The sequence below is a fragment of the Nerophis ophidion genome, linkage group LG03, assembly GCF_033978795.1.
Source record: "Nerophis ophidion isolate RoL-2023_Sa linkage group LG03, RoL_Noph_v1.0, whole genome shotgun sequence".
NCBI lineage: Eukaryota > Metazoa > Chordata > Actinopteri > Syngnathiformes > Syngnathidae > Nerophis > Nerophis ophidion.
In genome coordinates, this window is record NC_084613.1 from 12,830,781 (window position 1) to 12,848,280 (window position 17,500).

A 17,500-nucleotide genomic window follows, 5' to 3' on the forward strand; every position below is an offset into this window, starting at 1 on the left:
CAACCGATACCGATATATACGGTCGTGGAATGAACACATTATTATGCCTCATTTTGTTGTGATGCATTAAACAATTTAACAGGGTTTTTCCAAAATAAATCAATTCAAGTTATGGAAAAAAAAATGCCAACATATTTATTATTGAAGTCACAAAGTGCATAATTTTTTTTAACATGCCTTGGAATTTGGGACATGCTCTCCCTGAGAGAGCATGAGGAGGTTGAGGTGGGCGGCGGGTGTATATTGTAACGTCCCGGAAGAGTTAGTGCTGCAAGGGCTTCTGGGTATTTGTTCTGTTGTGTTTATGTTGTGTTACGGTGCGGATGTTCTCCCGAAATCAATCAATCAATCATCCATCCATCCATTTTCTACCGCTTATTCCCTTTCGGGGTCGCGGGGGGCGCTGGCGCCTATCTCAGCTACAATCGGGCGGAAGGCGGGGTACACCCTGGACAAGTCGCCACCTCATCGCAGGGCCAACACAGATAGACAGACAACATTCACACTCACATTCACACACTAGGGCCAATTTAGTGTTGCCAATCAACCTATCCCCAGGTGCATGTCTTTGGAAGTGGGAGGAAGCCGGAGTACCCAGAGGGAACCCACGCATTCACGGGGAGAACATGCAAACTCCACACAGAAAGATCCCGAGCCTGGATTTGAACCCAGGACTGCAGGAACTTTGTATTGTGAGGCAGACGCACTAACCCCTCTGCCACCGTGAAGCCCATCAATCAATCAATCAATGTTTATTTATATACCCCCTAAATCACAAGTGTCTCAAAGGGCTGCACAAACCACAATGACATCCTCTGTACAGAGCCCACATAAGGGCAAGGAAAAACTCACACCCAGTTGGACGTCGGTGACAGTGATAATGATGACTATGAGAAACCTTGGAGAGGACTGCATATGAACTTCATTTATAAGTAAAGGTAAGACCATAATAACGTTTTTTTTTTATTAAATGTGCTTTTCATGATGGTATCCTTACATCACACTCAAATTTATAAGCGCAGGCCTAAATTTACCGCATGCCGGAGTGAGAAGAGGTTTTAAATTAATTAGCGCCCCGGTGGCAATTCAAGGAAATACGGTATTTGTAACAGTGTTAAAGTTGTTTATACGGCCACTCTCAGTGTGACCTGTTTGGCTTTTGACCAAGTATGCTTTGCATTCACTTATGTGTGTGTGTGTGTGAAAAGCCGTAGATATTATGTGATTGGCAGTGCCTTTAAGGGTTATTGGCGCTCTGTACCTCTCCCTACGTCCGGGTACCACTCCGTACAGCGGCATTTGGAAAAGTCACAAATTTTACTTTTCGAAACCGATACCGATAATTTCTGATATTACATTTTGAAGCATTTATCGGCCGACATAATCGGCAGTCCGATATTATCGGACATCTCTAATTTAAATTACGTCATTTTCCATCCAACCCTTTCCTCTTTGAAGTCAGCACCCCGAGGTTTTCTCATTCTTATCCCATTGGGTTGAGTTTTTTCTTGCCCTGATGTGGGATCGTTGTGGCTTGTGCAGCCCTTTGAGACACTTGTGATTTAGGGCTATATAAGTGATTGATTGATTGATCATTAAAATGTCTGCTAGCCAGGCTCCTCCAGCCTGGTCTGTCCATTTGACTGGAGAGGTCCATACTTCCCTACTATGGGAATGTATGCAAGCTGACCTCTTCTGCAACCTGGCAGATATATTTGGTAAGTCCTTCCAATTACTTGCGAAAATTATCGGGATTTGTTAAGAAGATGCCGTCCAAGAAAACAAACCACGCAATATTAAAAGTTGCCTGCAGTCTTCTGTAGTTGACAGCGAACACGCCAAAGTTTTGGAGCTCAAAAGTGGACGTTCCTAAATGAGCTGATACTCATTTGAAAACAAACCTAAAAGTCTTTTTGGGGAGGATTTTAACGATGGACATCATTTTACGTCGATAAAAATGAGTAGGCTGAAAATAGGCTATTATAGACACTTACATTATGTGTTGCCTTCATTATAACACTTATATAAGACTTTTAAAGTCATTTTTATAGTAGGCTAATATAGACACTTAAATCATGTGTTGTCTTTATTATAACACTTATGTAAGACTTTCAAAGTAATTTTGATTGTAGGCTAATATAACTAATAGACACTTACATCATGTGTTGCCTTCATTACAAAATGTGTATAAGGCTTTTAAAAAGTAATTTTGATAGTGGAATAATATAGCTAATATAGACACTTACATCACGTGTTGCTCTCATTATAACACTTAAATAAGAATTTTAAAGTCATTTTGATAGTAAGCTAATATAGACACTTGCATCATGTGTTGCCTTCATTATAACACTTATATAACACTTTTAAAATGATTTTGATAGTAGGCTAATATAGCTAATATAGCCACTTCCATCATGTGTTGCCTTAATTATTACACGTATATAAGACTTTTAAAGTCATTTTGATAGTAGGCTAATATAGACACTTAAATCATGTGTTGTCTTCATTATCACACTTATATAAGACTTTTAAAATGATTTTGATAATAGGGTAATATAGCCACTTCCATCATGTGTTGCCTTAATTATTACACGCATATAAGACTTTTAAAGTCATTTTGATAGTAGGCTAATATAGACACTTAAATCATGTGTTGCCTTCATTATAACACTTATATAAGACTTTTAAAATGATTTTGATAATAGGCTAATATAGACACTTCCATCATGTGTTGCCTTAATTATTACACGTATATAAGACTTTTAAAGTCATTTTGATAGTAGGCTAATATAGACACTTAAATCAAGTGTTGTCTTCATTATAACACTTATATAAGAATTTTAAAGTCATTTTAATAGTAGGCTAATATAGACACTTCCATCATGTGTTGCCTTAATTATTACACGTATATAAGACTTTTAAAGTCATTTTGATAGTAGGCTAATATAGACACTTAAATCAAGTGTTGTCTTCATTATAACACTTATATAAGAATTTTTAAGTCATTTTAATTGTAGGCTAATATAGACACTTCCATCATGTGTTGTCTTCATTATAACACTAATGTAAGACTTTTAAAATAATTTTGATACTAGGCTAATACAGCTAATATAGACACTTACATCATGTGTTGCCTTCATTATAACACTTATATAAGACTTTTAAAATGATTTTGATAATAGGCTAATATAGACACTTCCATCATGTGTTGCCTTAATTATTACACGTATATAAGACTTTTAAAGTCATTTTGATAGTAGGCTAATATAGACACTTAAATCAAGTGTTGTCTTCATTATAACACTTATATAAGAATTTTAAAATGATTTTGATAATAGGGTAATATAGCCACTTCCATCATGTGTTGCCTTAATTATTACACGCATATAAGACTTTTAAAGTCATTTTGATAGTAGGCTAATATAGACACTTAAATCATGTGTTGCCTTCATTATAACACTTATATAAGACTTTTAAAATGATTTTGATAATAGGCTAATATAGACACTTCCATCATGTGTTGCCTTAATTATTACACGTATATAAGACTTTTAAAGTCATTTTGATAGTAGGCTAATATAGACACTTAAATCAAGTGTTGTCTTCATTATAACACTTATATAAGAATTTTAAAGTCATTTTAATAGTAGGCTAATATAGACACTTCCATCATGTGTTGCCTTAATTATTACACGTATATAAGACTTTTAAAGTCATTTTGATAGTAGGCTAATATAGACACTTAAATCAAGTGTTGTCTTCATTATAACACTTATATAAGAATTTTTAAGTCATTTTAATTGTAGGCTAATATAGACACTTCCATCATGTGTTGTCTTCATTATAACACTAATGTAAGACTTTTAAAATAATTTTGATACTAGGCTAATACAGCTAATATAGACACTTACATCATGTGTTGCCTTCATTATAACACTTATATAAGACTTTTAAAATGATTTTGATAATAGGCTAATATAGACACTTCCATCATGTGTTGCCTTAATTATTACACGTATATAAGACTTTTAAAGTCATTTTGATAGTAGGCTAATATAGACACATAAATCAAGTGTTGTCTTCATTATAACACTTATATAAGAATTTTAAAGTCATTTTAATAGTAGGCTAATATAAACACTTACATCATGTGTTGCCTTCATTATAACACTTATATAAGACTTTTAAATTCATTTTGATAGTAGGCTAATATAGCTAATATAGACACTATATTGTGATTTATTGTGTCAAATGTTTTAGTTAGATTCCACATTTTTGTTACTACCTATTGCATTGGTCATTTCCTATTAATTCAACGGATCCGTTGCTGGTTGCAGCCAAGTGGTGTTTTTGTTTCTTATATTACCTCACTTGTGGTGACTTCACAAAGGAAGTGTGCACAGCCAAATAAAGAAGTGGTGGAACTTACTTCCTCAGCACTGCGATCTCATTCTCCAGACTGGTCTCCTTCCCCTTCAGGGCCTTCTTGGGGATGCACTTGATGGCCACCATCTTTCCCGTGGCCTTCTCCCGAGCCATCACCACCTCGGAGAACGCACCGCTGCCAGGGACAGGTCAGGGCGAGAACCGGGGGAGAGAAAAAAAAAGGTAAGAAAGAGACACATTAATATTGCGCACACCATAATGATGCCGTGCAGAAAATGACAAATCCCGTATGAACTCTAAACAAAATGAACACGTTACAATTTATTGTGTGAATGCTCCAAAGCATTTTTTTGAATCCGATTCAAACCGTTCCAACTTTAAACAGTTCAGCTTTCCCTTGACAAATTCCAAAAATTCCCTGATTACCCAGAATTCCAGGTTTTCCAGTACATTTTTCCCCAATTCAAAATGAATTGACCATTTTGCCACCATTTTCACATTTTTCAACACATTCCACTCATCCTGGACATTCAAGCTATTATTTTTTCAAGGTAAAAAAAAATCCCAGGAAATTCCAGAATTCCCTTTTTTGACCCTTTTTCCTGTCGACTTCTCCTTTCACATTTTTCACTTCAACCGTTCCACCGTCCAAACATTCCTCTTAATCAGGACAAAAGACCCAAGTTGTTTTATGAACTGGAAAAATTTTCGGTTTTCCCGAAATTCCTGGAATTTCTTAATACCATTTCTCGATTAAAAATGTTACTACTTGAACATTTCTCGACCGATTTGAAAAAATTCCAACACCAACCATTTCAACTCATTTAGAACATTCAAGTCTATTCACATTTTCCCAAAAAATTCCCACTTTTCCTGAAATTCCAACTGAAATGAATGGGAAATTTTCACACCATTTTCACATTTTTCAACATATTCAAACCATTCCACCTTCAACATATTCCACTCATCCTGGACATTCAATCCATCATTTTTCCAAGTTCAACAAAATTCCAGGAATTTCACTTTTTTTTTTTTACCCTTTTTTCTGTTGACTTCTCCTTTTACATTTTTCAACCCACTTCAACCGTTCCACCGTCCAAACATTCCTCTTAATCAGGACAAAAAAACTAGCTGTTTTATGAACTGGAAAAATTCTCGGTTTTCCCGAAATTCCTGGAATTCCTAAACGCAATTTCTCAATTGAAAATGTTATTACTTCAACATTTCTCAACCGATTTGAAAAAATTCCAACACCGACCATTTCAACTCATTCAGAAGATTCAAGTCTTTTAACATTTTCCCCCCAAAAAATCCAACTTTTCCCAAAATTCCCAAATTTCCATGAAATTCCCATTAAATGAATGGGACATTTTTTCAAAATTTCCAACCATTCCACCTTCAACATACTCATCCTGGACATTCAATCTATATTTTTTTACAAGTTCCCCCAAAAATTACAGGAATTCCCTGATTTCCAAACCTTATTTTCACCTTTTTTTTTGTCGACTGCTCATTTCACATTTTTCAACTCACTTCAACCGTTCCTCCATCCAAACACTCCTCTTAATCAGGACAAAAGAAACAAATTGTTTTTTGAACTGGAAAAATACTCGGGTTTTCCCGAAATTCTTGGAATTTTTTAACACCATTTCTCAAATAAAAATTTTACTACTTCGACACATCTCGACCGATTTGAAAAAATTCCAAAACCAACCATTTCAACTCATTTAGTACATTCACGTCTATTCAAGTCTATTCACATTTTCAAAAAATTTTCCCACTTTTCCTGAAATTCCAACTGAAATGAATGGGACATTTTCCCACCATTTTCAACATATTCCAACCATTCCACTTTCAACACATTCCACTTCTCCTGGACATTCAATCTATCATTTTTTAAAGTTCAAAAAAATTCCAGGAATTCCCGGAATTCCATTTTTTCTGTTGACTACTCCTTTTTCAACCCACTTTAACCGTTCCACCATGCAAACATTCCTCTTAATCAGGACAAAAAAACAAAGTTGTTTTTTGATTTGGAAAATTTCTCGGTTTTCCCGAAATTCCTGAACACCATTTCAAAATTAAAAATGTTATTACTTAGACATTTCTTGACCGATTTTAAAACATTCCAACACCAACCATTTCAACTCATTCAGAACATTCAAGTCTTTTCACATTTTCCCCAAAATTCCCATTTTTCCCGCAATTTCCATGAAATTCCCATTGAAGCTTATTCAGCTTATTTGAGAATCGAGGGCTTCCCCTTAGCAAAATTCCAAAAATGTCCAGATTACCCAGAATTCCAGGTTTCCCGGTACATTTTTCCCCCATTCAAAATGAATTGGCCATTTTGCCACCATTTTCACATTTTTCAACCTAATCAAACCATTCCACCTTCAACACATTCCACTCATCCTGGACATTCAAGCTATTATTTTTTCAAGTTCAAAAAAATCCCAGGAAATTCCAGAATTCCCTTTTTTGACCCTTTTTCTTGTCGACTACTCCTTTCACATTTTTCACTTCAACCGTTCCACCGTGCAAACATTCTTCTTAATCAGGACAAAAAAACCCAAGTTGTTTTATAAACTGGAAAAATTCTCGGTTTTCCCGAAATTCCAGGATTTCTTAATACCATTTCTCAATTAAAAATGTTAGTACTTCAACATTTCTCGACCGATTTGAAAAAATTCCAACACCAACAATTTCAACTCATTTAGTACAGTCAATTCTGTTCACATTTTCCCCAAAAATTCCCACTTTTCCTGAAATTCCAACTGAAATGAATGGGACATTTTCACACCATTTTCACATTTTTCAACATATTCAAACCATTCCACCTTCAACATATTCCACTCATCCTGGACATTCAATCTATCATTTTTCCAAGTTAAAAAAAATTCCAGGAATTCCCAGAATTCCATTTTTTCTGTTGACTACTCCTTTGACATTTTTCAACCCACTTCAACCGTTCCACCGTCCAAACATTCCTCTTAATCAGGACAAAAAGACAAAGTTATTTTTTGAATTGGAAACATTTGCAGTTTCCCCGAAATTCCTGAACGCCATTTCAAAATTAAAAATCTTATTACTTAGACATTTCTCGAGCGATTTGAAAAAATTCCAACACCAACCATTTCAACTCATTCAGAACATTCAAGTCTTTTCACATTTTCCCCAAAATTCCCATTTTTCCTGCAATTTCCATGAAATTCCCATTGAAGCTTATTCATCTTATTTGAGAATCGAGGGCTTCCCCTTAGCAAAATTCCAAAAATTTCCAGATTACCCAGAATTCCAGGTTTTCCGGGACATTTTTTCCCCATTCAAAATTGATTGGCCATTTTGCCACCATTTTCACATTTTTCAACCTATTCAAACCATTCCACCTTCAACACATTCTACTCATCCTGTACATTCAAGCTATTATTTTTTTAAGTTAAAAAAAATCCCAGGAAATTCCAGAATTCCCTTTTTTGACCCTTTTTCTTGTCGACTACTCCTTTCACATTTTTCACTTCAACTGTTCCACCGTCCAAACATTCTTCTTAATCAGGACAAAAAACCCAAGTTGTTTTATAAACTGGAAAAATTCTCGGTTTTCCCGAAATTCCAGGATTTCTTAATACCATTTCTCGATTAAAAATGTTACTACTTGAACATTTCTCGACCGATATGAAGAAATTCCAACACCAACCATTTCAACTCATTTAAGACATTCAAGTCTATTCACATTTTCCAAAAAAATTCCCAATTTTCCTGAATTTCCAACTGAAATGAATGGGACATTTTCACACCATTTTCACATTTTTCAACATATTCAAATCATTCCACCTTCAACATATTCCACTCATCCTGGACATTCAATCTATCATTTTTCCAAGTTCAAAAAATTCCAGGAATTCCCAGAATTCCCTTTTTTCTGTTGACTACTCCTTCGACATTTTTCAACCCACTTTAACCCTTCCACCGTTCAAACATTCCTCTTAATCAGGACAAAAAAACAGCTGTTTTTTTAATTGGAAGATTTCTCGGTTTTCCCGAAATTCCTGAACCCCATTTCAAAATTAAAAATGTTATTGCTTAGACATTTCTCGACCGATTTGAAAAAATTCCAACACCAACCATTTCAACTCATTCAGAACATTCAAGTCTTTTCACATTTTCCCCAAAATTCCCATTTTTCCCGCAATTTCCATGAAATTCCCATTGAAGCTTATTCATCTTATTTGAGAATCGAGGGCTTCCCCTTAGCAAAATTCCAAAAATTTCCAGATTACCCAGAATTACAGGTTTTCCGGGACATTTTTTCCCCATTCAAAATTGATTGGCCATTTTGCCACCATTTTCACATTTTTCAACCTATTCAAACCATTCCACCTTCAACACATTCTACTCATCCTGTACATTCAAGCTATTATTTTTTTAAGTTAAAAAAAATCCCAGGAAATTCCAGAATTCCCTTTTTTGACCCTTTTTCTTGTCGACTACTCCTTTCACATTTTTCACTTCAACTGTTCCACCGTCCAAACATTCTTCTTAATCAGGACAAAAAACCCAAGTTGTTTTATAAACTGGAAAAATTCTCGGTTTTCCCGAAATTCCAGGATTTCTTAATACCATTTCTCGATTAAAAATGTTACTACTTGAACATTTCTCGACCGATTTGAAAAAATTCCAACACCAACCATTTCAACTCATTTAGAACATTCAAGTCTATTCACATTTTCCAAAAAAATTCCCACTTTTCCTGAATTTCCAACTGAAATGAATGGGACATTTTCACACCATTTTCACATTTTTCAACATATTCAAATCATTCCACCTTCAACATATTCCACTCATCCTGGACATTCAATCTATCATTTTTCCAAGTTCAAAAAAATTCCAGGAATTCCCAGAATTCCCTTTTTTGTGCTGACTACAACTTCGACATTTTTCAGCCCACTTTAACCCTTCCACCGTGCAAACATTCCTCTTAATCAGGACAAAAAAACGAAGTTGTTTTTTGAATTGGAAAAATTATCAGTTTTCCCGAAATTCTTGAACACCATTTCAAAATCAAAAATATTATTACTTAGACATTTCTCGACCGATTTGAAAAATTTCCAACACCAACCATTTCAACTATTTCAGAACATTCAAGTCTTTTCACATTTTCCCCAAAATTCCCATTTTTCCCGCAATTTCCATGAAATTCAGCTTATTCGGGAATTGCGGGCTTCCCCTTAGCAAAATACCAAAAATTTCCAGATTACCCAGAATTCCAGGTTTTCCGGGACATTTTTTTCCCCCATTCAAAATGAATTGGCCATTTTGCCACCATTTTCACATTTTTCAACCTATTCAAACCATTCCACCTTCACCATATTCCACTCATCCTGGAAATTCAATCTGTCATTTTTCCAAGTGGCAAGGACTGTGGAAAAGATCATTTCTTCCTCCTATCCAGGAGATCGCAAAAAGCCGCTGCCTGACCAGGGCTCGAAAAAATCTGCAGAGACTCCTCCCACCCCCACCAAGGACTGTTTTTACTGCTGGACTCTAGAAAGATGTTCCGCAGCCTCTGAAGCAATACTTCCGGGTTCTGTAACAGGTTCTTCCCTTTAGGCCGTAAGACTCTTGAATAGGGCTGGGCGATATATCGATATATACTCAATATATCGCGGGTTTGTCTCTGTACGATATAGAAAATAAATGCATCGTGATATTGGAGTATACGTTCTCACGCAGTTGCTTTAAGCTGCTGGCATTACACGACAGGCTCTTATTCACTCTTTCCTGTCTCTACTTCTCCCAGACAGCAAGCGCACCTTCTTACATACGTCACATACGTATACGCCCTCGCGGAGCAGAGAGGTAGAAACACGGGTAACGTTAGCTGTGGTGCCAGTGGTAATACGAGAGAAAGAAGGTGCCAATCTGGTAACAAATGAAGGAAGAATTCATTCCCAAGAAAAACAGCACGGGGTCCATCGTCTGACCAGCTCTATACTCTCGGCTGGGTCCTTGAGGGTGCATGGGAGTTTGACCAACCAGTCTACATGTGCTTTATGGACTTGGACCAGGCATTCGATCGTGTCCCACGGGAAGTCCTGTGGGGAGTGCTCAGAGAGTATGGGGTATCGGACTGTCTGATTGTGGCGGTCCGCTCCCTGTACGATCAGTGTCAGAGCTTGGTCCGCATCCCCGGCGGTAAGTCGGACACGTTTCCAGTGAGGGTTGGACTCCGCCAATGTTGTCCTTTGTCACCGATTCTGTTCATAACTTTTATGGACAGAATTTTTAGGTGCAGTCAAGGCTATGATGGGATCCGGTTTGGTTGGCCCCAGGATTAGGTCTCTGCTTTTTGCAGATGATGTGGTTCAGATGGCTTCATCTGGCCAGGATCTTCAGCTCTCACTGGATCGGTTCGCAGCCGAGTGTGAAGTGACCGGGATTAGAATCAGCACCTCCAAGTCAGAGTCCATGGTTCTCGCCCGGAAAAGGGTGGAGTGCCATCTCCGGGTTGGGGAGGAAACCCTGCCCCAAGTGGGGGAGTTCAAGTACCTCGGAGTCTTGTTCACGAGTGAGGGAAGAGTGGATCGTGAAGTCGGTGTGGCGTCTTCAGTATTAGGTCTCTGCTTTTTGCAGATGATGTGGTCCTGATGGCTTCATCTGGCCAGGATCTTCTGCTCGCACTAGATCAGTTCGCAGCAGAGTGTAAAGCGACCGGGATTAGAATCAGCACTTCCAAGTCCGAGTCCATGGTTATCGCCCGGAAAAGGGTGGAGTGCCATCTCCGGGTTGGGGAGGAAACCCTGCCCCAAGTGGGGGAGTTCAAGTACCTCGGAGTCTTGTTCACGAGTGAGGGAAGAGTGGATCGTGAAGTCGGTGTGGCGTCTTCAGTATTAGGTCTCTGCTTTTTGCAGATGATGTGGTCCTGATGGCTTCATCTGGCCAGGATCTTCTGCTCGCACTAGATCAGTTCGCAGCAGAGTGTAAAGCGACCGGGATTAGAATCAGCACTTCCAAGTCCGAGTCCATGGTTATCGCCCGGAAAAGGGTCGAGTGCCATCTCCGGGTTGGGGAGGAAACCCTGCCCCAAGTGGGGGAGTTCACGTACCTCAGAGTCTTGTTCACGAGTGAGGGGAAGAGTGGATCGTGAGATCGACAGGCGGATCGGTGCGGCGTCTTCAGTAATGCGGACGCTGTATCGATCCGTTGTGGAGAACAAGGAGCTGACCCGGAAGGCAAAGCTCTCAATTTACCGGTCGATCTACGTTCCCATCCTCACCTATGGTCATGAGCTTTGGGTCATGACCGAAAGGATAAGATCACGGGTACAAGCGGCCGAAATGAGTTTTCTCTGGCCTGCCCTCAGAGATAGGGTGAGAAGTTCAACCATTCCGGAGGAGCTCAGAGTAAAGCCGCTGCTCCTTCACATGGAGAGGAGCCAGATGAGGTGGTTCGGGCATCTGGTCAGGATGCCACCCGAACGCCTCCCGAGGGAGGTGTTAAGGCCACGTCCAACCGGTAGGAGGCCACGGAGAAGACCCAGGACACGTTGGGAAGACTATGTCTCCCGGCTGGACTGGGAAGGCCTCGGGGTCCCCCGGGAAGAGCTGGACGAAGTGGCTGGGGAGAGAAAAGTCTGGGCTTCCCTGCTTAGGCTGCTGACCCCGTGACCTGACCTTGGATAAGTGGAAGAAGATGGATGGAAAAAAATGCCATATCACCAAGCCCCACTCTTGAACGCATCATAATAATCCCCTCAATTCCCCCCAAAAATGGACTAACTGGCTGGAATATAAAGACAACAAAACACAGATCCATAAACGTGGATGCATATGCAAAAGTGCAATATATTTGTCTGTACAGTAATCTACTTATTTATAACTGCACCTTATTGCTTTTTTTTTTTATCCTGCACTTCCACGAGCTAATGCAACGGAAATGTCGGTCTTATCTGTACTGTAAAAGCTCAAATTTGAATGACAATAAAAAGGAAAGGTCATTTCAAACATCAGCATTCAAGGACAACTTTAAAGTGGTGGGGGTTAAACTAGAGAATTCTCTTTACAATGAGATAAAAGACTGTAAAAATATATTCCAATTGAAAAAAAACAATAAAATACAGAACAATAAGATCATATGGACAGCCATAAGTGTTTACATTTTGCTTATTTTTTTGTCTGGTTTTGTATTTGTCTTGTATCATCCCGTGAGGAGTATATCACTTTTTGTTGTTGTTTTTGTTCAGTTTGTACTTCAAGAAGTTTTGCATTTGTGTTTTTTTTTTACGAAGCCACGCTGTTGTAACACATGCTAAATGTGGCTTGGCATTGTCTTGCTGAAATAAGCAGGGGCGTCTATGAAAAAGACGGCGCTTCGATGGCAGCATATGTTGTTCCAAAACCTGCATGTACCTTTCAGCATTAATGGTGCCTTCACAGATGTGTAAGTTACCCATGCCTTGGGCACTAATGCACCCCCGTACCATCACAGATGCTGGCTTTTGACCTTTGCGTCGATAACAGTCTGGATGGTTCGCTTCCCCTTTGGTCCGGATGACACGATGTCGAATATTTCTAAAAACAATTCGAAATGTGGACTCGTCAGACCAATGAACACTTTTCCACTTTGCATCAGTCCATCTTAGATGATCTCGGGCCCAGAGAAGCCGGCGGCGTTTCTGGATGTTGTTGATAAATGGCTTTCGCTTTGCACAGTAGAGCTTTAACTTGCACTTACAGATGTAGCGATGAACTGTATTTAGTGACAGTGGTTTTCTGAAGTGTTCCCGAGCCCATGTGGTGATATCCTTTAGAGATTGATGTCGGTTTTTGATAATGTTGGTTCAATGTTGGTTTCCGGCCATGCCGCATACGTGGAGTGATTTCTCCAGATTGTTTGAACCTTTTGATGATATTATGGACCGTCGATGTTGAAATCCCTAAATTCTTTGCAATGGCACTTTGAGAAAACTGTTTGACTATTTTCCCACACAGTTGTGGACAAAAAGGTGTACCTCGCCCCATCCTTTCTTGTGAAAGACTGAGCATTTTTTGGGGAAGCTGTTTTTATACCCAATCATGGCACCCACCTGTTCCCAATTAGCCTGCACACCTGTGGGATGTTCCAAATAAGTGTTTGATGAGCATTCCTCAACTTTATCAGTATTTATTGCCATCTTTCCCAACTTCTTTGTCACCTGTTGCTGCCATCAAATTCTAAAGTTAATGATTATTTGCAACAACAAAAAAAAGTTTATCAGTTTGAACGTCAAATATGTTGTCTTTGTAGCATATTCAACTGAATATGGGTTGAAAAGGATTTGCAAATCATTGTATTCCGTTTATATTTACATCTAACACAATTTCCCAACTCATATGGAAACGGGGTTTGCATGAATAGGTATAAAAGTCTATCGATCAAAGATGCACATCAACGAAGGAGATAAGTAAAAAAAAATGAGAGAGAACGCGAGCCTGACACAAGCGGTGTTGACACAGAAAAGTGCACAAGCAGCATATTGTGAGTATTTACAAAGAAGCGGCAAGGTCCCGCCGCCCGTACGTGTTAGTTTAAAAAGGTAGGGCAAACACTTTTAAGACGTCTAAAAAAAAAAAAAAAAAAAAAAGAACGGAGCGAAAACATGTCCGGAACACACGTCTCCGTGCACCTTCAAAAACAAATTAAGGGAATATTTGCTTAAGCGACGGGCTGTCTGTTGCTACGATACCACCTTCAAGGCTGTCACGCGTTCTGCTGAGCGGGCTTTTCTTCCCCTTTCCTGCGTCCGCCCCCGCCTCCTCCGTCTTGTGTCATGACCTCGGCGGTGACCATTGTGAAGAAAACGACCGAGGATCCGAAACTTGACGTTCCTCGCCGTGTGGAAAACCGATTTCGGGAAAAATGTTACACCGGCCTTTGTGAGGATATGAGGCACAGATGGCACAACAGCAATCAAGACATTTCATCTCTGATTCATCCGCTAATTACAGTCCGGATTAATCCCTTTGGCCTTTGATCAATATCAAGTCCAAACGCCTTCAAAATGAGTCCACAGCTGCCACGAATCGAGTATCAACGTACACACCCCAACACCCAGTAGCACGTCGTGTAAATGGTAAATAAAAACAAAATGCGATGATTTGCAAATCCTTTTCTACCAATATTCAATTGAATAGACTGCAAGTAGGATTTAAGGTCCAAGCTATTGAATATGCTAAAAAGAACAGTAAGCAGCTATGTTTTATTAATATACCGTAGCTGCGTGTGTCAAATATGAGTCATTAAATGACTCCCGCCTCCTGGTGGTAGAGGGCGATAGTGATCCTTCTTGCGACTACTCGGCTGCAGAAGAAGTGACGACAAGCAGCAAGAGTGAGCAGTGATTGTTTATTTTTTCCTCTCGCTTGCTCTTTTAACACGGAGGATTACATATCTAAAATAAAACTGTTTTCTTAATTGGACTTTCAATCGAAGCAGGAGGTAATAAAGGAAGATCTCCATCGAGACGGAGAGAATTTCAAACCTGAAGAAAGATAAGGAAGACTTCTATAAACAAGTTATCGATGCTTTTGCTCAGAAGGAGCTGCGCATGGACTTCATTTATAAGTAAAGGTAAGACCATAATAACGTTTAGTTTTTTTAAAATGTGCTTTTCATGATGGTATCCTTACATCACACTCAAATTTTTAAACACAGGCTTAAATTTACCGCATGCCTTTTGGTAAGTGCCGGAGTGAGAAGAGGTTTTAAATTAATTAACGCCCCGGCGGCAATTCAAGGAAATACGGTACTTAACGTTCGAACTTTGTTGTTGTTTTTTTTGACAAATTTTAGCTCCTTTGGAATTTGATGCCTGCAACGTGTTTCAAAAAAACCTGGCACAAGTGGGAAAAAAACTTAGAAAGTTGAGTGAACGCTCGTCAATCACTTATTTGGAACATCCGGCTAATTGGTGCCATAATTTTTTCACTGATGTATTCCCGTGAACATTTTTTTAATTAAAGTACCCCATAATCGGAGCAAAGCCTTTTTGTTTGAAAAAAAGGGATAAAGAAATAAAATACAGCACTATGTCATCAGTTTCTGATTGATTAAATTGTAGAAGCATTTAAGTCTCACCTTAAAACTCATTTGTATACTCTAGCCTTTAAATACACTCCCTTTTTAGACCAGTTGATCTGCCGTTTCTTTTATTTTTCTCCTATGTCCCACTCTCCCTTGTGGAGGGGGTCCGGTCCGATGGCCATGGATGACGTACTGGCTGTCCAGAGTCTGGACCCAGGATGGACCGCTTGCCTGTGTACCGGCTTGGGACATCTCCGCGCTGCTAAACCGCCTCCGCTTGGGATGGTTTCCTGCTGGCTCCGCTGTGGACGGGACTCTCGCAGCTGTGTTGGATCCGCTTTGGATTGAACTTTCACAGTATCATGTTAGACCCGCTCGACATCCATTGCTTTCGTCCTTTCCAAGGTTCTCATAGTCATCATTGTCACCGACGTCCCACTGGGTGTGAGTTTTCCTTGCCCTTATGTGGGCCTACCGAGGACGTCGTAGTCGTTTGTGCAGCCCTTTGAGACACTAGTGATTTAGGGCTATATAAGTAAACATTGATTGATTGATTGATTGGGTAAAAAAAATTAAAATAATCAGCTTCCTGTCACACCGTGGTGAGCGATGTATCGTCTCGTGTTAGAAAAATTGTATGTAAATGATCAAAGAAAACTTTCCGCTCTCTGAGTTTCCAGTGAACAAATGAGAGCTGTCTTTGTTGCACCAAGCAAAGTCTTGGGAAGATCCCGCTGTGTACGTTGGAATGAGACGGGAGGGGTTCTCTATTGTCCTCAAAAACTTGTCGAAGCTGAATCCAGGACTGTTTACATACTCCCCATTCCTGTTGTGACATGTGTTGTTGCGTAAACATTGAATATCTAAATAAAAGAGGAGACGTAAACCTTTTTTTCGTCAGAGCGTGGTGCAGGACTGTACAGAGAGTACAGTGGCCATGTCTCTCCTCAGATCTGAGTCTAAATTGAATTCTGTCGCTGTTTGATTCCTTGCCTTTTGTCTTGTTTAATAGATGTCATCAGTGTTGGAACCTGACATCTTGGTTTTATTGGTCTTGTGAATTGCATGTTTTATTTTGGAAATCAACTCCTCTTGTTTCAGATCACTGGCCCTTCCTCTTGTGTCACCAGACGTCATCCCTGACCCCTGATTGTTTCCAGCGGTTTCCCCATTACCCTCGTGTTTCATATAAGCCCATGCCTCCCCCTTGTTCTGCCTGTCTTGCTTCCATGTTTATGTCCATGCCTTGCCTCGTCCCACGCCTATTTCCTGGGATCCTAAATTACCAAGCTGTAATTTTGAGTTGAACTTTTTGTAATTTTGTAATTTAGTCTTTGTTCAACCGAAGTGGTGAGTTATAATTTTTTCCTACTAATCTTTCCTTCCTCAAATTTCTTGAGTGATTTTTCCTTTACCTTTATTAGATTAAAATTATGAGTAGAAATGTTTATAGTCATTGTTTTTTTCCTCCTGTTGGACCGTTTTATGTTAAGGTTCATAGCAGATACGGCGCAAATTATAGTTTGTCTTTGTTTCTGTATTTTCCTCCTTTTTAGGAGTGTTTTTCGGTTGTTCCCTTTTTTGGAACCTTTTTCGCTGACGGTTTTTGTTATTTATAGACTTTGTATTACTCTGACTCTGGAGGTGAAAGAGTTGTCAAAATAAAAGCCCTACTAAGAATCCCTACTCTGCATCTGAGTCCCTTCCTTAGTCCAAGCCTGATACTTTCATGGAATGCTCGGTTGTTCACAAACAAGGACGAAGCAAAGGGTCACCACTTTGTCAACAAATGCGTGAGCAAATTGTTTAAGAACAACATTTCTCAACCAGCTATTGCAAGGAATTTAGGGATTTCACCATCTACGGCCTGTAATATCATCAAAAGGTTCAGAGAATCTGGAGAAACCACTGCACGTAAGCGATTATATTACGCACCTTCCATCCCTAAGGCGACACTGCATCAAAAAGCCATATCAGTGTGTAAAGGATATCACCACATGGGCTCAGGAACACTTCAGAAAACCAATGTCGATAACTACAGTTTGTTGCTAAA

At 39.2% G+C, this 17,500-nt stretch overlaps 1 protein-coding gene across 1 annotated transcript in view; it reads right to left on the reverse strand.

The window, feature by feature from the left end:
* The window catches only part of camk1db (calcium/calmodulin-dependent protein kinase 1Db), a 101,310-nt gene that overhangs the window by 46,473 nt on the left and 37,337 nt on the right, over nt 1-17,500 (reverse strand). Inside the window, exon 2 of the mRNA XM_061894277.1 lies at nt 4,430-4,561. Within this exon, the coding sequence (XP_061750261.1) occupies nt 4,430-4,561 (132 nt within the window). The remainder of the gene's footprint in view (nt 1-4,429; nt 4,562-17,500) is intronic.